This window comes from Herpailurus yagouaroundi, unplaced genomic scaffold, assembly GCF_014898765.1.
Source record: "Herpailurus yagouaroundi ecotype Mexico unplaced genomic scaffold, PumYag 210, whole genome shotgun sequence".
NCBI classification, from domain to species: domain Eukaryota; kingdom Metazoa; phylum Chordata; class Mammalia; order Carnivora; family Felidae; genus Herpailurus; species Herpailurus yagouaroundi.
In genome coordinates, this window is record NW_024412441.1 from 17,698,315 (window position 1) to 17,718,916 (window position 20,602).

At 43.0% G+C, this 20,602-nt stretch overlaps 1 protein-coding gene across 2 annotated transcripts in view; it reads left to right on the forward strand.

The window, feature by feature from the left end:
- Window positions 1-17,673, forward strand: part of CUNH2orf92 (chromosome unknown C2orf92 homolog) — a 36,896-nt gene extending 19,223 nt beyond the window's left edge. For both annotated transcript variants that reach the window (XM_040453960.1, XM_040453961.1), the window contains 5 exons: window positions 5,843-5,932; window positions 6,865-6,936; window positions 13,633-13,740; window positions 15,098-15,248; window positions 17,247-17,673. In XM_040453960.1, the coding sequence (XP_040309894.1) occupies window positions 5,843-5,932; window positions 6,865-6,936; window positions 13,633-13,740; window positions 15,098-15,248; window positions 17,247-17,379 (554 nt within the window). In that variant the 3' untranslated portion in view covers window positions 17,380-17,673. The remainder of the gene's footprint in view (window positions 1-5,842; window positions 5,933-6,864; window positions 6,937-13,632; window positions 13,741-15,097; window positions 15,249-17,246) is intronic.
- Window positions 17,674-20,602: the final 2,929 nt, after the last annotated feature.

Genomic DNA, 20,602 nt, shown 5'->3' on the forward strand with positions numbered 1-20,602 from the left:
TGTGTATTTTTTTAGAGAAAGGGAAATAAGTGCTGAGAAGGATGTAGGAAATTAGAATCTTGTGCATTGCTGGTGAAAATGTTAAGATGAAGTCTCTGTGGAAAACGGTTTGGTGGTTCTTCCAAATATTAAACATAGCATTATCGTATAATCTAGAAATTCCATTTCTAGATATATATCTACTAGAATTGAAAACAGGAGCTCAGGAGCACGTGGGTGGCTCAGTCAGTTGAGCATTCAACTTCAGCTTAGGTCATGATCTCATGGATTGTGGGTTCAGGCCCCATATGGGGCTCTTTACTGACAGCTCAGAGTCTGGAGGCTGCTTTGGATTCTGTGTCTTCCTCTCTCTCTGCCCCTCCCTGACTCATGCTCTGTCTCTCTCTCTTTCTCAAAAATAAATAAAAACAAAATAAACTCAAAATGGATGAAAGACCTAAATGTAAGACAGGAAGCCATGAAAATCCTCGAGGAGAAAGCAGGCAAAAACCTCTTTGACCTTGGCCGTAACAACTTCGTACTCAACACATCTCTGGAGGCAAGGGAAACAAAATAAAAAATGAACTATTGGGACCTCATCAAAATAAAAAGCCTCTTCACAGCGAAGGAAACAGTCAGCAAAACTAAAAAGCAACCGATGGAATGGGAGAAGATATTTGCAAACAACATATCAGATAAAGGGTTAATATCCAAAATCTATAAACAACTTATCAAACTCAACACCCAAAACACAAATAATCCAGTGAAGAAATGGGCAAAAGACATGAATAGACACTCCTCCAAAGAAGACAGCCGGATGGCCAACTGACACATGAAAAAATACTCAACATCCCTCATCATCAGGGAAATACAAATCAAAACCACAATGAGATATCACCTCACACCTGTCAGAATGGCTAACATTAACAACTCAGGCAACAACAGGTGCTGGCAAGGATGCGGACAAAGAGGATCTCTTTTGCACTGCTGGTGGGAATGCAAACTGGTGCAGCCACTCTGGAAAACAGGATGGAGGTTCCTCAAAAAATTAAAAATAGAACTGCACTACAACCCAGCAATTGCACTACTAAGTATTTATCCAAGGGATACAGGGATGCTGTTTTGAAGGGGCACATGCACTCCAATGTTTATAGCAGCACTATCAACAATAGCCAAAGTATGGAAAGAGCCCAAATGTCCATCAGCGGATGAATGGATAAAGAAGATGTGGTGTGTGTGTGTGTGTGTGTGTGTGTGTGTATATGTATATGTATATACACATATATATACAAACACACACACATATATATATACACACACACATACATACATACGATGGAGTATTACTTGGCAATCAAAAAGAATGAAATCTTGCCACTTGCAACTATGTGGATGGAACTAGAGGGTATATGCTAAGCAAAATTAGAGAAAGAGAAATATCATTCCTAATATGAGGAATTTAAGATACAAAACAGATGAACATAAGGGAAGGGAAGCAAAAATAATATAAAAACAGGGAGGGGGACAATACATAAGAGACTCTTAAGTATGGAGAACAAACCGAGGGTTACTGGAGGGGTTGTGGGAGAGGGGATGGGCTAAATGGGTAAGGGGCACTAAGGAATCTACTCCGGAAATCATTGTTGCACTGTAAGCTAACTAACTTGGATGTAAATTAAACAAACAAATAAATAAATAAATACATTAAAAAAAAAAAAGAAAACAGGAGCTCAAACAAATGTTTGTACACCAATGTTCATAGCAGGATTATTCACAATAGACAGAGTATGGAGACAATCCAAGTGTCCATCACAGATGAATGGATACACAATATGTGGTATGGACATATAATTGAGTATTATTTGCTCATAAAAACGAGTGAAATTCAGTTACTTGCTAACACATGGGTGAACCTTGAAGACATTATACTAAATGAAATCAGCCAGGCACAAAAGCACCAATATTGTATGATTCCACCTGTGTGATGTATCTAAAGTAGGTAAATTAATAGAGACAGAAAGTATAATAGAAGTTACCAGGGGGCCAGGGGGATGGGAGAATGGAGAGTTATTGCTTAACAGGTAGAGAGTTCCTGTTTGAGAATATGGAAAATTTCTGGAAATAAATAGTGGCAATGTTTGTACAACATTGTGAATGTCCTTAATGCTCCTGAATTGTACACTTAAAATGCTTAAAATGGAAATTACATATATATACATACATATATATATATATATATATATACACACACACGTATATATATATGTGTGTGTGTGTGTATATATATATATACAAATGTATAACTTTATAATTATATATTCACCTTAAATTTTTTAAAATCTAAAAACAGCAATAACAAAATAAGGCTCAGGAAAGTCTTCTTTAGCAGAGACCTGAGACTGAGGGAAAATGTTTGAAACCATAGCTGTCTGCTGAAGGAAGCCATCCAGATTCCAAAGAAATCTCTCCTCTCTGGTAGTGTGTGTGCATCAGGAGTAGATAGTGAGGGTTACATCTGGTCTGAGAAAGAGCTCTGAGAGGTGTGAGCATTGATGCTTCCCTCCAGGTTAGGATCTGTTGGATGTTCTGATCACAAAGTTATGCCTGCCAATCCTGCTTGGAAGGGGGACATCTCTTTACAGGGAACATGGACCTTTTTTTCCAGGAGTTGTTCCATGTCAGGAATTCTGGGTTTGTCCTTCCTCCACACCTGCTATTAAAGAGGCTTCAGTAAATCTGCACTGGGTGCCTGGCTGATTGAATGATGGGTAGGTTAACATGACTGAATGAAGGGATGCAGATAGCTGTTGCAGCCCCCTCATGTATTTTCAGGAATTCTCACCTGGGAATCAGAGGACGTCTCCTCCTTGAAGGAGCACCATGTCTCTGAATCCTGCCCCACATGTGTGGAAGAGGAGTCAGTGTATGTGAAGATGGGTGTCTGGTTTGGGGTTTGGGAGGATCCCATCATCCCTCAAAAGGCCTACTGACCTGCCCAGCACCATGCCAGTGTTGGCTTTGGCATTGCTGGGACACCAATAAACTTTTCAGGTTCTCAGAGCAACAATCCAGGAATTTATAGGTCAACACATCCCTTAAGGAAGGGGCTAGTGACATGTAGGCAGAGGCTGAATACCTCTGCCGGATAGGAGACAAGGTGAGTGCAGATTGTTCACTTTCTCTGTACTATCTAAAATGGACACTATTCTAAGTTAATAACATCTCATTTTAAATATTCACTTCCTTTTTAAAAAGGTAATGTGCTTTTACTGGCCGGACCATCACTTTCAACCACTTCATTTAAATCATTCATTAGTATCAAGAAATGCCATAGTAAATTCCTCACATTCAATACGTATTTCTTTGGTGGCCATGACTTATGCTTCCTCAAGAAGCCAGCTCCTAAATGTAGCCAATTACCCAGCTAACTTACAGGCCCAGCTATAATATAATCAAATTTTTTTCCACATGTGCTATTATTGGGCCTAGAAAAAATAAGCAGTTCTAAATTCTGGACTTGTCTTTTGGATTAGGGTGAATTATACAATTTAGAGGGTTCTGTAGCCTTATAACATGCAAAGAATTCTCAATCATTTTTATATAGACTATCTAGTTCTTGCATTATTCTAACCGGTTTTATTGAAACCAGCCTTTCCCCCCTTACCTTGTTTACATCTAGACAGTGTAATAAAAGCAAATTCAACAACTGTCTAAATGAGGTATAAATAATGTAGATAAGTAAGCCAACCAGTGTATTTTAATAATATTTTTCAAGTGTAAACATCCAGTAATTTTGATAAAAGTAAAAACAAAAACATTGCATTGAAACTTGCATTCTTTTTGGAAAGACCTGATAATAGTCGTCCAGTTATTAGAAACACTATAATGCAAGCTAATCATTTTTATTACGGCTCGGTCAGAAGTCAGAACTCCTTGCTACTTCAGAGATCACCTAACGTATCTGCTTTCTGTCCCTTGCGCCCTCTTCAAACTTTACTTGGCTCTAGAGAATATCCTGCATGTAAAGAATGTTCTCTCTATTTTAGAAGTGCCAGTGAACTGCTCATTGTAGTTTGTACATGTGCTAATGCTATTTGTTTTCTGTATTGTAAATAAAGTCCTGTTAGGGAGGAAAAATAGAAGCAATTGGGTGTTGTTGTGTTTGGCTTATAAATAAATGTATTTAACAAAAAATAAAAAATAAATAAAAGGGTAATGTGCTAGGGGTGGCTGAGTGGCTCAGTCGGTTAAGCTTCCGACTTCAGCTCAGGTCACGATCTCACAGCTCATGAGTCCAAGCCCCGCGTTGGGCTCTGTGCTGACAGCTCCGAGCCTGGAGCCTGCTTCTGATTCTGTGTCTCCCTCTGTCTGCCCCTCCGCCGCTTGCACTCTCTCATGTTGTCTCAAAAATAAACATTAAAAAAAAATTTAAAAAGGTAATGTGCTTAGCTGACCTAGTGAATCAGAACAAAAATGAGTAAAGAAAAATTTAATAGTCTTGCTACACCCTTTCTGTCATCCAGGTGTGCATTCCTCCTCTCTCTCCATGCCTGTAAAAACATAAATGCACATACAGAGGTTTTTGTTTTTACTGCTTTTACAGAAATTGGAATCTTTCTCTATAGTATACTTTTCTTACCTTGATTGGGAAGCATTGGTTCTGGTGAATTAAAAAGTTTAGTATTTACACAAGTCTCTTTATATATGAAACTGAAACATTGAATTTAAGGCTGAAGTTATATTTGATATTTCTTTGTTCCCTACCTCCTTAAAGATAACCTTTTTAGTTCTTTTATTGTGCATTTACAAGCATGTCTATGTACCTATAGAAATTAGGTAGTGTTGATTGTGTTAAAAGAAATTATTTTTAAATAAATGAGATCATAGTGTGGAAAAAAAAAAGAAAGGGACTGGTGACAAGAACTCATTTTGAATAAGTAAATTTGATGTTAATTTTTGGGGTTCTTAAGCACGTATGCCATCAGGTGAGCAGACCAACCACCAATGTACCAATGCCCTTGATAAAGGACTCAGAATATATACAAAATGAATGAAATTTGTGAGGATTCTTTCCATGGCTTTGCAAAATAAACCTAGACAGAGTAACAAAAGTAGAAGGGAAAAGTAGAAGCCTGAAAACTTTAAAAAGGAGAGAGAGATTCATGTATTTTTAAATATATAACCGGGGCGCCTGGGTGGCGCAGTCAGTTAAGTGTCCGACTTCAGCCAGGTCACGATCTCGCTGTCCGTGAGTTCGAGCCCCGCGTCAGGCTCTGGGCTGATGGCTCAGAGCCTGGAGCCTGTTTCCGATTCTGTGTCTCCCTCTCTCTCTGCCCCTCCCCCGTTCATGCTCTGTCTCTCTCTGTCCCAAAAATAAATAAACGTTGAAAAAAAAAATTAAAAAAAAATAAATATATAACCATGAGAAATTAGGAACAGCTTATAAAGAGCTTTCTGACATTTAGAAACCTGTTCTGCTTTATTTTTGCCCCCGCAGACTTCACCATATACAAATCTATGGGTCCTCTTGGGGAAGTCTCAGGGGTGGGTCAGAATGACAACAGGAGCAAGAAGGAAAATAGTGGCGCTAAATATCATGAGATTTGGGGCAAAGTTTCTAGCTGCGTATCTTTTAGTGGGAAATATTTACTGCTCAAGACATCTAAGGCAATCACAGTTTTTCAGCAATGATTTTAGGGGTTGGGATTTCCCTTCCCAAGGCTAGGTATAGAGTATAATTTCAAAATTTCCATTGAGTATAGCATTTATTAACTGTATCTCTAGACTGCTTTAGGTATTTACAGAGAAAAATATGTCAATCCTCCACTGCTGATATTAACATGCCTTTTGTACTTCACTTGAGATGAAATTCTACAGCAAGTGTTTTCCAGTGTTCCATATGAGGAAACAAGAACAGCAGGCAAATCAGTTACAGAGAGAGACAAGAGAGAAGGCAAGTATATGTCTCTAGAATTATAAGTGCACGTATTTCTATAGGCCTATGTATTGAATTATATATACAGCACTCTCATTTTAGTATTTGTCAAAATGGCTACCTGTGTGGCATAGACAAATTGAGATATGAAGGAAAGATTGTCTGAAAACCTATCACCTTCAAGTCTATGGCTAAAATGTGTCTATTCTGTTTTGTGGGGAGGGGATCCTTGAAATTCATGTGTCAAGGAGGTTCTCCCTTTCTGGAGACTGTTCAAAGGACAGGAACTGGAATTACAAGTGGCGGTTACTGTTCCTGACCACAGGAGCCCTGAGAAGTGTAATAACTTTGTACTGAACACACTTTATAGTTCCACGTGCATGATCTGGTTTGATACTTTGCTTAGCCCTTGGGGAGAACTAGTGCAATCATTAGCGTACCATTCAATGGGTAAGACCCAGGCTAAAGAATCACTTGCCCTAGGCACACCGGTGGAAATAATGAAAATGAAAAATACACTCTTCCGCAAAGCGGCTTTATATTATTATTTTTTAAGTAGCAGTTTAAGAATTAAGACAATTATTTGATCATAGGTCATAAGGATAGAATTTTATATCAGACTTACCTACAGGCAGCATTTGTGTACCAGCAGTAACAAAAGTGCCCTGGGCAGCAGAGAAATGAGCACTGTGTTGGAATTTTGCATACAGATGTGAATTCTAATTCCCAAGGTTTGTTTCCCATAACATCTGCCTGGGCTCCAGCCTCTGCAGTCAGCAACTAGCTGATGCCTGTCTGCATTGATGTATAAACTTTCAAATACACATTCTCAGTGTGGTTGGATCCTATATTAGCATTTCAACACTTAAAATATGGACCCAAAATGCTCATAATGTGTGCTTATATAAATTTTTCTCTTCAATTTTTTTCCCCCATGGATTTCATCAAAGGAGCCAGTGTTGCTGGGTATTCTACTGAACCAAGATTTCTCCTTGGCAGCATGGATAGAGTGTCCACTAAAGGTAATGCAAATGGATATCATTGGAGTTGGGTTATAAGTAATACCTCTTCTTCCTTTGCCTGAGTTTAGAACCAAATGTGAGACTGAGCTAAGGATCCTACAGATGGAGCTCAGACTATCTTCTCAGGAAAACTTGGCTGGATAACATGGGTGCTTCACTTCGAATTAGGATGAGTGCCTAATCACTGGTGAGGGTTAGGATGCCCATGGTTCCCCCATAGCCCACCATGAGAGAGTTTACTTCTGTAACATTCACAGCATAGAGGAGAAGATCAGAATGTTTGTTGTCTGCAGGCAGACAGATGCCAGAGAGAGAGAGAGAGAGACAGAGAGAGACAGAGAGAGAAAGTGAGAGAGAGGGAGAGAGAGGAAGGAACTGACCGTAGGAACCTGATTCCTCCTCCCAAACTTAACAGTGAAGTCCCTTGTTCCCCCTGGATGTGGGGACTGGTGAGGGACTGAGCACATTCCTGAAGTGATACCCCAGAGTAGTTCTCTTCATCCCCGCCATGGGAAGTGTGGGAAAATGCTCCCCTTCAGCTGATGAGCAAAGGCTCATCTCACAGACCTGGTTATGGTGGGAGCAGACCAGCTCCCAAGACAGGAAGAACTATCATCTAATGAAGCATTTTTTCTCTAGACAGATTTAAAGATTTAAGAGGAAAAATAGGCTATGTCACTGTCCAAGCTGGCAAATATGTGGTCTTTCCTGGGCATAGGAATATGAACTAGGTCAGTGTTTCTCAACACTGACCATGAATCAACCATGGAGAGGAGGTTGAGACCTGTGAAGAGATTATAAACCCTTATTTCTGGAATCCACCAGGAGTTTCTAAAAGTGGAGTCCAGGGTTCTGCACATTTTTGCATATTGTACCAGTGACTTGCCTACAGGCAGCATTTGGAACCAATGACCTAGATGGGTTTTGGAGATTAATTTACCACAGAATTCTCTTTATTTATTTTTTTTAAGTTTATTTATTTTGAGAGACTGGGGGGGGGGTTGCAGGGAGGGGCAGAGAGAGAGAGAGAGAGAGAGAGAGGAGAGAGAGAATCCCAGCCAGGCTCCAGTGGAGCCTGATGTGGGGCTCGAACTCACGAACTGTAAGACATGACCTGAGCTGAAATCAAGAGTCAGATGCTTAACCTATTGAGCCACCCAGGCACCCCCACAGAATTCTCTTTAAAATGAACACTTATAATATTCCTGAATCTTAATTTCGTGAAATCATAAATTAAATACAGTCGAGCATCTCTTTGGTACCTGGGTCTACACTGGGAGAAGTGAAAGGCTGACTTTATACTGAGAACCACACATGGGCTACAATGATTTCATCAATACAGTCCACATCATGTCATTTTTTCACTAAAAATGATGACATCATTTATTAAAAAGTCCACTTTTGCTCCAGTGATCTGAGACACCCTCTTTATCTTATACTAAATTCCCGTATGTCCTGGGTCTATGCCTGGATTTTCTATCCTAACCACTGGCCTACTGGCTACTATACAACAGTACTGTACTGTTTTCATTACAGAGGCTGGAATAGTATGTTTTAATGCCTTATGGGACTAGTCCCTATTTTGTAGTTTTTGTTTTTTCGGTGTTTTCCTGGTGACTTTTGCATGTTTGTTTTGCACATGAATTTTAGTATCAACTTGTGTAACTTCATTAGGGCCTGTTGATATTTTTATTAGCATTGTATTAAATTTATAATATAATATTCACATTGGGAAAACTGATGGTAGGTCATTCTGTGTTGGAAATGGGAATGTCTTTCCATTTCTTCAAGTTACTTTTGGCTCTTTCAGTATGTGATTTTTCTCCCTAATAGGAGCTTGACTCAGTGTTTGGCCACCTTCTAAGTACAAAATGGATTTATTTTCCTGTATCTTCCCAGACCCCCAAGGTATATAATGGCCAGTCTACACTAAGTTTGGAGGCCTTTCCTTTTATTTTTTTAAGTTTATTTATTTATTTGGAGAGACAGAGAGCACACACTGGGGGTGGGTCGCAGAGAGAGGGAGAGAGGGAGAATCCCAAGCAGGCTCTGCACTGTCAGCACTGAGCCTGATCCAGGACCTGAACCTAGAAACCATGAGATCTTGACCTGGGCAGAAACCAAGAGTTGGATGCCCAACTGACTGAGCCACCCATGTGCCCCTCCTTTTTTTTTTTTTTTTTTTAATGTATATATACACAGAGGATCACATTATAAATTGATCATTACACTCATCTAGATAATCCATGATGTTGGGTTCCTAGGAGCCTCACAATTAGAAGAAACGTGTAGATTAGAAAACTTCCCTTGGGACTATAATGTCAGGTTGAATAATTTGAATATACTGTTTCTTTGTAGATCAAAAATAGTTAAATATTGGGATACCTGGGTGGCTCAGTTGGTTGAGTGTATGACTCTTAGTTTTGACTCAGGTCATGATCTCACAGTTTGTGAGTTTGAGTTTGAACCCCACATTGGGCTCTGCACTGATAGCATGGAGCCTACTTGGGATTCTCTCTCTCCCTCTCTCTCTGCCTCTCTCTCTCTCTCTCTCTCAAAATAAAATAAACTTTAAAAAATATTTTTAAAAATGGTCAAATATCTCCAATTTCATATGGTTCAATCATTTAGGGGTCTCTGCTTAATGGTGTGGGTCATAAACCTGAGTCCAGGCTTCCTGCAGAGTGTAGATGCCTTTGTAAGGATGTCACTTCTCTCCATCCACAAAACCGGAGGCAGCTGATTAAAAAGTCCTTATGTTTATGTGGACATAAGCAAATGTTTCCTTTGTTCAGCTGTCTTCTTTGGAATTTCATTTCTTACTGTGGTTTTAAAATAGGTCCTCAAATTCTTTGATAGCCTTCCCTTTGAAAGGTGGGGCTTAATCCCCCACCCCTTGTGTGTGGGCAGGCTGGACTTAATGACTTGCTTCTAATGAGTAGAACGTGACAGAAATGATGGTGTGCTACTTCATAGATTAGGTCATAAAAGACATTGTGGTTTCTGCCCGGCTATCTCTTGAATTGCTCACTCTGGGGAAAGTCAGTTGCCATGTTGTGAGGACATTCCAGCAGTGTCCACTCACTTAAGGAGAGGCCCTTGTGGTGAGAAACTGAGCCCTCCTGCCCACAGCCAGTGAGGAGGTGAGGCCTCACTCAGCTGTGAGTGAGCCATCTTGGAAGCAGACCCTTTGGTGCCAGTCAGTCGTCAAATGACTGCAATCTTGGATGACAGATCAGGCTTAGCTGGGTGGTTCTGGCTCAGAGTCTCTCATGAAGTTGTAGTCAAGAGTCTTCAAGATTCCTTCTCTCACTCAAGACCTAGTTATTGATCCCCTACCCAGTGAGAGATGCTGTGCCAGGAGTAGAGAGTTGAAAAAGGCATTTGTGTTCTCCAAGTGCTCAGCACTAATAGGAAGTCAGTGTCATCAGTACTTATTAGCTATAAATATACTAAAATGGAAAGTACTTAAAAAGTGCTTCAGGTTGTATTTGCATGGAGCTTTGGGATGACAAAAGAGAGGCAAATCTGCTTACTAAGGTTTTTGAGTAGAGAGAGTGAATTGAGAAGAGACTCAAGAAACCCCTGCAGACATAGTGAAGGTCCCATCACACCAGAAAAGGAGGCTGACGAGGCCCCTTTTCAGAGGCCAGGAGCTGCTCTGATGCTATTCTGCTGGACTAAGAAATCCAGACCACACAAATTTTCCTTAGCAAAAGGGACCATTCCCCCTAAAAATTAATGGTAAAAAGGGTTGGGTAGGAAGAGGGGTGAAGAAATGATTTTTTTGAGAAGTAAAGTCTTGTAAAAAGTGTGCACAGGTGTGCAGCAAGTTCCAGCTACCATGGATGTTAGCTCTGCTGAAAGGAACCTAGTTCTTGGTTAGCAGTGCAACACTAAGATGCTATTAATAGAACCAATCAAAGTCTCATTTCAATGCTAGGAGAGAGAGGGGGAGAGAGAGAGAGAGCGAGAGCGAGAGCGCGCGCGCGCGCGAGAGAGAGATTATAATTTAAGACTTCAACTTTTCCCTGAACGCAAAGCCAAAATTTCTTGGTTCTGGGCTCATCGAACACAACTTTACCAGGCCCAGGATGTGACTGATTGGCACTGGGATTCAGTCTGCATCATGGATGTGGGGATTTGCTTTCTCCCATAATGGGCTGCTGTTTCTCTCATAGTTAATGGCTTTCTACAGTTGAAATGAAGTTTGGAAACTGACTGTATTTGACAAAACATGGTGATTGTGCTTATTTTGTCCTGCAGAAAAAAAAATCCAACAAATGATCAAAATCACAACCCATATTGATGATAAGTGTAGACAGTGGTACTTAATTATGGTTTTGTTTTTTGTGGAACAGAGACAAGGAAAGTAAAAATTTGTGTTTAAGTGATAAGTCTATCTTTTTGACACCTTTATGAAAGAGCAAAAGGCGAATTCAATCCATTCAATCACTAACTCTATATTGTCCAGAGTTTTCTGTGTATCTTTGGTTGTTTATCTCTTGACTCTGATTTGACAGCCTAACATTTCCAAAGTCAAGTAATTATGACTCATGTTAAGTTGGGAACTTTTTCTCTTTTCTAAGCCAGATTGAATAAGGAACACATTTCTCTCTTTCCCCAGAAATAATTAAGACCTCAATAGGCTGTTACCACACATCCTGCCAGTGTTAACCACTTTGCCTCATTCCCACCTCTTTGAGAACTAGGCTAAGGCAGATTCACCAATCTCAAGTCAAAAATGCCTCTCAGGTCAAAGGCATCTGGGCCTGGGAGGCCCCAGCCTTGAAGACTTCTGGGGACAACAGGGTTTGTTACTTCTCACTCTTCCTCATTCCCTTTTTAATAGCCCTACTTTCTAAGTGCTAAACTGTTAGTCTCCATGTGTCTCTGGAGCTCCTACCCATTGGTTCTGCCTTGCTCCTGGAACCTCTCAGAACATCTCCTAACCCCTTTCCAGGGCCATTCTTGTGTTGGGCAAAGACAGCTCTCCCAGTTTCCTAGTCCTCTCCATGCTAAACTCACTCAGGCCCTTTGACAAGGTCTCATATGCAAATGAGTCAAAGATAGCCAACGGTAGAGTTAGCATGCTAATATTTCTGATTTTCAATGCTGCGTGTTTCTACTAAACTTTTCTGCAGCCCGTCTCCCAATAAATGCATATTTCAGTGTAGTTCATTTTTCTGTCTTGCCCTTGCAATTTAAGAAACATTTTTATAATATTTGGTCGTTTATAAACTGTTTCCATGAGCATTATGCTATCTGTGAGGTAGGTCTTATTATTTCTATCTTATGCTAGTGGGAAACTTGAGTCAGAGGGGTCAGCAACTGACTGAAAGATTTTCTCGAGGTTCTCTAAGGTGGTCCCTGACCAGCGGCATCAGTGTTACTTTGGGCGGGGCGGGGGGGGGGGGGGTGGTGTCTGTGAGAAATTCACATTCTCAGGCCTCCTCAGACTTACTGATTCAGAAACTCAAGGGTGGGACCCAATGATTGATCTTTTAAGGTCTCCTGGTGATTTGGATGCACTCATGTGTGAGAACCATGGCCTCAGTCTACGGGTGGGTCACCCAGGAATTTGTCAGATTTAAAAAATAATAACAAAACACTGATATACGTTTGGACTTTTCTCCAAAATTCTTCCTAACTCCTCACTTTGATTCTAGAGGAAGTTATTTTATTTAGTTAGTTTTATTTATTTTTGAGAGAGAGAGAGAGAGAGAACAAGCCTGGGACAGGGGCAGAGGGAGAGAGAGAATCCCAAGCAGGCTCCACACCCAGTGTAGAGACTGATGTGGAACTCGATCCCACAACCCTGGGATCATGACCTGAGCCAAAATCAAGAATCAGACTCTCAACTGACTGAGCCTCTAGCAGAAGTTGTTTTTATCATAAAAATAGAACTAATCAGGGGAACCTGGCTGGCTCAGTCAGTAGAGCACGAAGGTCTTGATATCAGGGTTGTGAGTTTGAGCCCCATGTTGAGCATGAAGATTACCTAAAAATAAAATCTTAGGAGGGTGCCTGGGTGGCTCAGTCAGTTGAGTGTCCAACTCTTGATTTTGGCTCATGTCATGATCCCAGGGTCGTGGTATTGAGCCCCACATTGAGCTGTATGCTGAGCATGGAGCCTGCTTAAGATTGTCTCTCTCTTTCTGCTCCTCTTCCCTGCTCACATTCTCTCTCTCTCTCTCTAAAATAAATCAAATCAAATCAAATCAAATCTTAGGGGCACCTGAATGTCTCAGTTGGTTAAGTGTCTGACTCTTGATCTCAACTCAGGTCTTGATCTCAGGGTCATGAGTTCAAGCCCCACGCTGGGCTCCATTCCATGCTGAGTGTGAAACCTACTTTAAAAACATAGAAAAATAAAAAATTAAAATCTTTTTTTTAATTAAAAAAATTTTTAACGTTTATTTATTTTTGAGAGACAGAGAGAGACAGAGCACAAGCAGGGGAGGGTCAGAGAGAGACACAGAATCTGAAGCAAGCTCCAGGCTCTGAGCTGTCAGCACAGAGCCTGATGCGGGGCTCAAACCCACGAACTGTGAGATCATGACCTGAGCCAAAGTCGGCCACTTAACCAACTGAGCCACCCAGGCGCCCCCAAAACAATATCTTAAAAAAATAGAACTAATCACAAGCCATTGGCTATTTTTAGATGAACACATTTTGTTTTTTGTCCTTCTGTAGGTCACGTTTCAGAGAAGAGGAATAGAAAGTCCTTTCTATTCAGCAGGGATATAAATGAGCAATTTAGTACTGAAGATAATGAAACACTTCGAGAAGCAGTGAGGACAGGTAATAATCTATATGGTGTAAGCTAAATAAGATACTTAAATACGATAACTTCAGAATGCATCTGTTTGCCTTTCATGGTATTTTAACAGAGTAGATGTCAGCATACCTTTAATTTTCCCAGAAAAGCATACAATCTGCCATGAAAAAATATGAATTAAACTAACTCTGGGAATTTTACCACCCTTGCAAGAAGATGCTACTTTTATGTTGCTCATTTGTAACATGGGCATCGTCTTCTGAGCCTCTGCCATTACTGCACATAGAGGCTTTCTAACAAGCAGGAGGGATGAAAACCAAATATTAACCTAGTCCCTAATATTCAGCCTTGGATAACCTGGGCCCATTCAGTACAGGTAGAAACTTGCCTGTATGACAATTGCAGGTACCAAGCCCACACTCCCTCCATGTAGCTTCCTGTTATCAAAAGTATACCTGGTTGTCACTTTCTAACTCGAAGAAATTAAATGCTGACTTATTCCAGCAGAGCCCTTAGAGTTCCTTGGTGGTGCTGCCTCTTGCTGCAGGATACACGGACGTGGGAAGTTGGACATTTCCAATTTTCTCCCCATAACCCAAGATGGCCCTTGACCAGCATCTCCCTGCCTGCATTGCTGGGCCCCCCTCAGTGGTTCTCCACACTAAACCATCCCGGTCCTGTCATGGAGCCTCAGTACCCCATTTCCTGATTCCATTTTTGGTCACGTTACAAATGGAGTGGAGGAGCTTTAGGAGTCCCTGATGTCAGCGATGGTCTCAGCTAAGATTGCCTTGTGCTTCCAAACCCACACTCAGTGGCATTCTGAATCTACCTTCAAGATTTATGCAAGTCCCTAGATGCCATAAGAGGTCAAGATCATCTCTGGCATCATGTTTACCTTGTGCATGAAATTCCCCCAAACGTACTCACATGAGGTGGATTATATATATGGGAGAACTTCCTGAAGGTGGGAGGGTAGGGCAATGGGGGGCAACTTCAAACTGAATATTTGACTCCATTGTTCTTAACGGCCATCACAGTAGAACTTTCCATCCCTTCCATCTGACCTCTCCTCTATTACTCTCACCTCCTGAAATCTGTGCTTAGTCATTCCTTCTTTTTGGTTGCTTTGCTGCTTGCCAGCTCATAGCCTCGGCATCTCACCTCCACCACCAAACAGCATCTCATGTCACTGGCAAGAAGCTTATGAGTGTATTTTCCTAAACAAAGCCAGCTTCTTCCCCAAGAGGACTTCTGGAGCCAGCAGCTTAAGTTGCTAAGGTTTTCATTTCTGCTAAAAGCAGAACTAACAAGTTGTCCCTGCAGTTCTGTATGGGGTTGTCTCTTTCTGTTTACTCTGCCATTTGTCTTTTCATTTAGATACACAAAATAAGGATGTACCATGTGTGCAGCTTCTGGACTTCCTCCAGAGGAACATCATCATTGCTGCTGCCTTGGTGGCGGGAATCCTCGTGGTCACAGTGTTGTTGTTACTGGTGTTGACTGCATACATCAGTAGGAAAAAGCCATTGTGAGTGGCTCTTCAGTCCCACCTTCCTACCCATGAAGAACTCATGGGTATTTGTATGAGGTTGCCCCAGATCTTCCTGCTGATCCTGGAGTTAGGAGGAAGGCAGGGACTCCTAAGCCTGGTTGTGTATTCATAGAATGCAGACGACCCAGGCTGTCAGTTTTTAACACTGCCTTGGTGGTTCTGATGCACAGCTAAGTATTGCAATTCCTGGCTTGGACCACGCTTACCTCTAAAGACTCCTGTAGGTTAGGCCACACCTACTGAGGAAATGGTACAAAGACTGGCTGAACGACTGGAAAATAGGCATATGAAGGCAGAGAGGGATGAAGCCATGGAGGAGATGAGCACAGGGCTGATACTTGGCTGTTACATTGGTGTTAGAATATTGAAAGATCCCTCTATTGGTTGGTAAACAGCACCTTCCCAGAACCTCCCACAGACTTTCCAGTCTTTCCCATGATCCTGCAAATGAAGGGTTAATGTCTGGCCCAGCAGTGGCCCTCCAGGGCTCCATTCTGATGGTGGCCACTTTGACTGTGGCTGTCTGTACTACTTGTTAAAAATGTCTATTATCCCTTGGATGAGAGGATTCCAGCACAGTGGCCGTAACCCTGAGTAGGCATGAGACAGTAAATGGCTTATAAGATTATGCATTTTCAGTAACTGCATGTTGAAATTTTGTGTGTTCATCTGCATCCCTTGAGACACACTTCTTCATCACAGGGAAAACAGCTTCCCAAGACCTCTCAGGTCCTGCCTAACACTGTGTTGTGTGTGCAGCTTGACCACAGAGAAAGGGGGCTGTGGCATGCCATGGAGGGTGAAGTTTCCATCCCTCTGCCCACGCCTTCCCCCTAACTCTGAGTCTGTGGTACTTAAATTTACCCACAAGAGTGACATTGCTTTCCTTAAAGGGGTTCTTTTAAGTTTATTTGTTTGGAGGGAGGGAGGGAGGGAGGGAGAAAGAGAGAGAGAGAGAGAGAGAGAGAGAGAGAGAGAGAGAGAGAGAGAACATGAGTTGGGTAGGGGCAGAGAGAGGGGGGAGAGAATTCCAAGCAGACTCTGTGCTATCAGCACAGAACCTGATGGGGGGTTTGAACTCACGAACCATGAGATCAGGACCTGAGCTGAAATCAAGAGCTGGAGGCTTAACCAACTGAACCACTCAGGCACCCCTAAAGGGGTTCTTTTAAAAGCCAACATTCTTGGGACTGGCAAACCATTTAGGCTAGCCACTATCACCTCACATCCAGATTTCTCCTCTGAGACAGGAGTGGGTCCCCTGAAGTGAAAGGGGGGCCTGGAATGTGGCAGAAGTTAGAGATGGAAGATTTAAAGAGCTTCTGGAAATGAGGTTGACCCATCTCACAATTCTGACTGGGGCTTGGATTTGTCCATCGGATTTGTCATTTCCCTTCTGTGCCTCTTGGAGGTATAGGAAGAAGTGGTCAAGACTGTGGCTCCATCCCATAAAGGTGAATTAAAGCTGTCAAGAGCCTGTGTTAGTTATCAGAAAGTGAAGGGAAAGGAATTTCCCAGAGGCTTTCTGGGTGTCCAGAGACAAAATGAATTTCACACATGAGTAGATTTCCTTTTTTTTTTTTTAAGTTTATTTCGAGAGAGAGAGGGAAAAGGAGAGAGAGAGCGAGAGAGAGAGAGAGAGAGAGAGAGACAGAGAGAGAGAGAGAGAGAGAGAGACCACAAGCAGGGGAGGGGCAGACAGAGAGGGAGAGAGAGAGTCCCAAGCAGGCTCTGCACTGTCAGCACAGAGCCCAATGCAGAGCTTGATCTCATGAACCCTGAGATCATGACCTGAGCTGAAATCAGTAGTCAGACACTTAATCGACTGAGCCCCCAGGCACCCCAAGCCTTTCTGAAAGAGAAGTAGAATCCCCACCCTGCAGAAACATCAGCCTCTACCACCACCCAATGAGCTGACAGTAGGAATTCCTACTCATGTAATCGTGCAATAAGGTTTTCTGCATTTTGTTTTAGATATCCTCCAGCAAACATGACATATAATATTTTTATACTGAATGGGAAGACTTGGTGGCAAAAGTATCAAGAAAAGAACCCCAGAAAACAAAAGGGAAAACAGAAACAGTTGAAGTCCAAGTCCTGCGTCTAAGCCAAGTGGTGGGGCCACCAAACCAGGACTTAACGCTGCAATGCCAGGCAGTTCTCAATCCCAACACCATGGAGAGGCATTTGGATTTCTGGCTGTGAGATGTGCTCTGCAAAATGTTTACCTTCTCATCTCAATTTCGAACGGACCAAGAAACAAATGTTCACCACAGGATGCTCACAGGGTGGTATGGCACTAATGGCTAGTGTGGGAGACTTAGCACATTTGCCCAAAGACAAACCCTTTCAAGCTATGGATGTATTTATTTATTAAAGCAATGATTCTCGGATTCAGCCATTCATTGAACAGATATTAATTGAACACCAAATACATAGACAATATCAAAATACATGAGGCGAGCGAAGATATTGGAAGCAGGCCCGGTCCTCGCCGGCTTCTGAAGACAGGGCAGGCAGCCGGCTGAAGCTCTTCGGTAGTGGATTGAGGCCTCTACACTCTGATTGCTAACGGGGTCCAGGGGGGAGAGGGGTGGAGGGGGCGGCACCTGGTGTTGCAGGAGTGAGGCTGCCAGTGTAGCTCAGGCAACCTATGCTGGCAGGCGAGGTCAGGAGAGAGGGGATGATCTCATGGTTCGTGGGTTTGAGACCCACATCAATCTCTATGCTGACAGCATGGAGCCTCTCTCTCTTCCTCTCTGTCTGCTTCTCCCCTGCTCTTGCTCTCTCTCCCTCAAAAAACAAAAACAAAAACAAAAACAAAAACAAAAACAAAAAACCCTTAAAAAAAATGCCGCAAACAAAAAGCATGCTATTCTTTCTTTGAACCAAACTCTTCCAAGCTCTGAGAACTTGGACTTGGGCCATTGACTATAGGAAGGGACCCTTCTAAACACAGACTGTGAGAGATGCCTGCTCATGTCAGGTTTGGTGGGGGGCAGCTGATGGGGCTGTCTGAGGGCACATGTAGCTCAGATTCCCAAAGGTGGCTGCCGGTCCTGTGTGGGCAAGGAGTCCTGGGGCTCTGAGAGCCCTGGGCCTGTCTTGTGCTGGCAGGGCAACATCCTCCCAAGCCCCCAACAGTGTCACCACTGAGCACGGAGGGAGGGAGGGAGGGGCTTCACAGCTCCAGATACTTTCCACACATGGTCCCCTGGGAAGCTGGGCCCAGCTGGACTCCAGTACTGGTCCTGCGTTGACCTTCTCTGAGCCTCAGTTTCCTCAAATTTGCCATGGGGGTTGGAATTTACCTCCTGTACAGTGCTGTAGGTGGTTCATTCAGCAAGGACCATTTATGGAGCACCAGCTATATGCCAGGCACTGTGCTGGGTGCTGGGGACATGATGGAGATCAGGTAGAGCAGCCTTCCCTGTAGTAGGTTGCTGGTGTCCTCTTGAGCTTGGAAGGAGGGAGAGGAGGCTGTCAGCGCTTAGGTATACAGCAGGCACACCATAAATACCAGATTCTTCCTTGAGCTACTGATAGATTGCACCCCCACCCTCATCCTATCGTCATCCCAACCTCTTAGGACCCTAGAACGGAGAGGCAGCCCACCCCCCTGTTGACCTCCCACCCCCACCTCAGGCTTCCATGTGAGGAACAAGTTAGGGTCAGCCACCTCTAGCTTCTGCCAGTGGTCTCCTCATTGCCTGTGGGCCCACTGGGAGCCTTCCATTTCATTTACCTCTTTCTCTATGAGAGAAGTGTCTCCCTCTGTGTTCTGAGTCTGCTCTCATGCTGGGGACTTCCGCCTTCAGCTCAGTGGTTGGTTTAGCCAACCTGAACCCTGGCTTGATGAGGGGCAGGCACCAGACAGCACAGGGGATTTCACAGTTGAGTTCTGTGGAGGCTCTGGGCTCCCAGAGTAGTAGCCAGCTCTACTAGCTGTGAAATCTCAAGCCTCAGTTTCCTTTTGGCCTCAATTTCTCTATCTGTAAAATGGGGCTAACCTACTCCGTGGGGTGGTTGTGAGCATTGCATCTTTGCTGGGGCCAAGACATAGTAGTGCTTAATAGACAGGAATAAGTGAATCTTAGCTATTATGATTATTCTGCAAAACCTTGGCTCTTTGCCTGCCCAGCATCCTTTCTCTTCCTTCGAGCCATAGCTCCTGACTTCCCTTGGGTTCTTCTCCCCCATCTCAATGTGGTGGGTGTGAGGTATGTTACCTTGTCCTAAGCCACTCTCACATCCCATCCACTGGCTTCAGGGACAGGTTTGGGGATGGACATGTGATCTCACTCAGCCAATGAACTGTGTTGGAGTTTTTGCTGGGTAAATTGAGAGGTAGATTCTTTATCCTCCTCCTCCTTTTTTTCAATAAATGGTGTATATGTATATGGGAGGGGCAGAGAGTGAGGGAGACACAGAATCCAAAGCAGGCTCCAGGCTCTGAGCTGTCAGCACAGAGCCTGACACGGGGCTCGAACTCACAAACTGTGAGATCATGACCTGCGCCAAAGTTAGACGCTGAACCGACTGAGCCACCCAGGGGCCTCACCTCTTCAAGTCTTAATTCACAGGTTAGCCCCTTGGTGAGGCCTGCCCTAACCTGTCTGTTAAAAATCACACACCCATATATCTCTTCTACCCTCTCCTGATTTACTTTACTCCTTAGCACTTGAAACCACCTGCCATACTCCATGGAATACTTGTTTGTTACTTCTCTGTCTCCCCCTGTAAAATGTCACCTCCGTGGGGGAAGAGATTTTCATCTGTGTTGTTCACAGCAGATCTATAGTGCCTGGAACAGAGTGGCATAGAGTAGGTGCTCAGTGCTGAATAAATAGGGAGCCTAAAAGGACCATCTGAAGAGGTAACAGTGTCACTGAGATTTGAATATTTAAGGAGCCAGCTGGGGCACCTGAGTGGCTCAGTTGGTTAAGTGCCAACTTTGGCTGAAGTCGGGATCTTGCGGTTTGTGAGTTCAGTCCTCACGTCGGGCTCTGTGCTAACAGCTCGGAGCCTGGAGCCTGCTTGCAATTCCATGTCTCCCTCTCTCTCTGGCCCCCCTTCTCTGCTTGCGCACGCTCTCTCTCTCAAAAAGAAATAAACATTAAAAAAATAATTAAAAAAAAAAAAAGAAGGAGCCAGCCATTCGATGACCCCCAGGGAAGGGCACAGCATATGGCTGGTGTGGCAAATCAATTCTCTTTTGATTTAAACCGTGCTGGATTACTTATTTATAAGGGGTGTTGAGAGCTGCCCCTGGAGCGTGCAAGGGGATCTCATTGCTTCACTTGGGCATGCAGTCACTAGCACACTCTAGA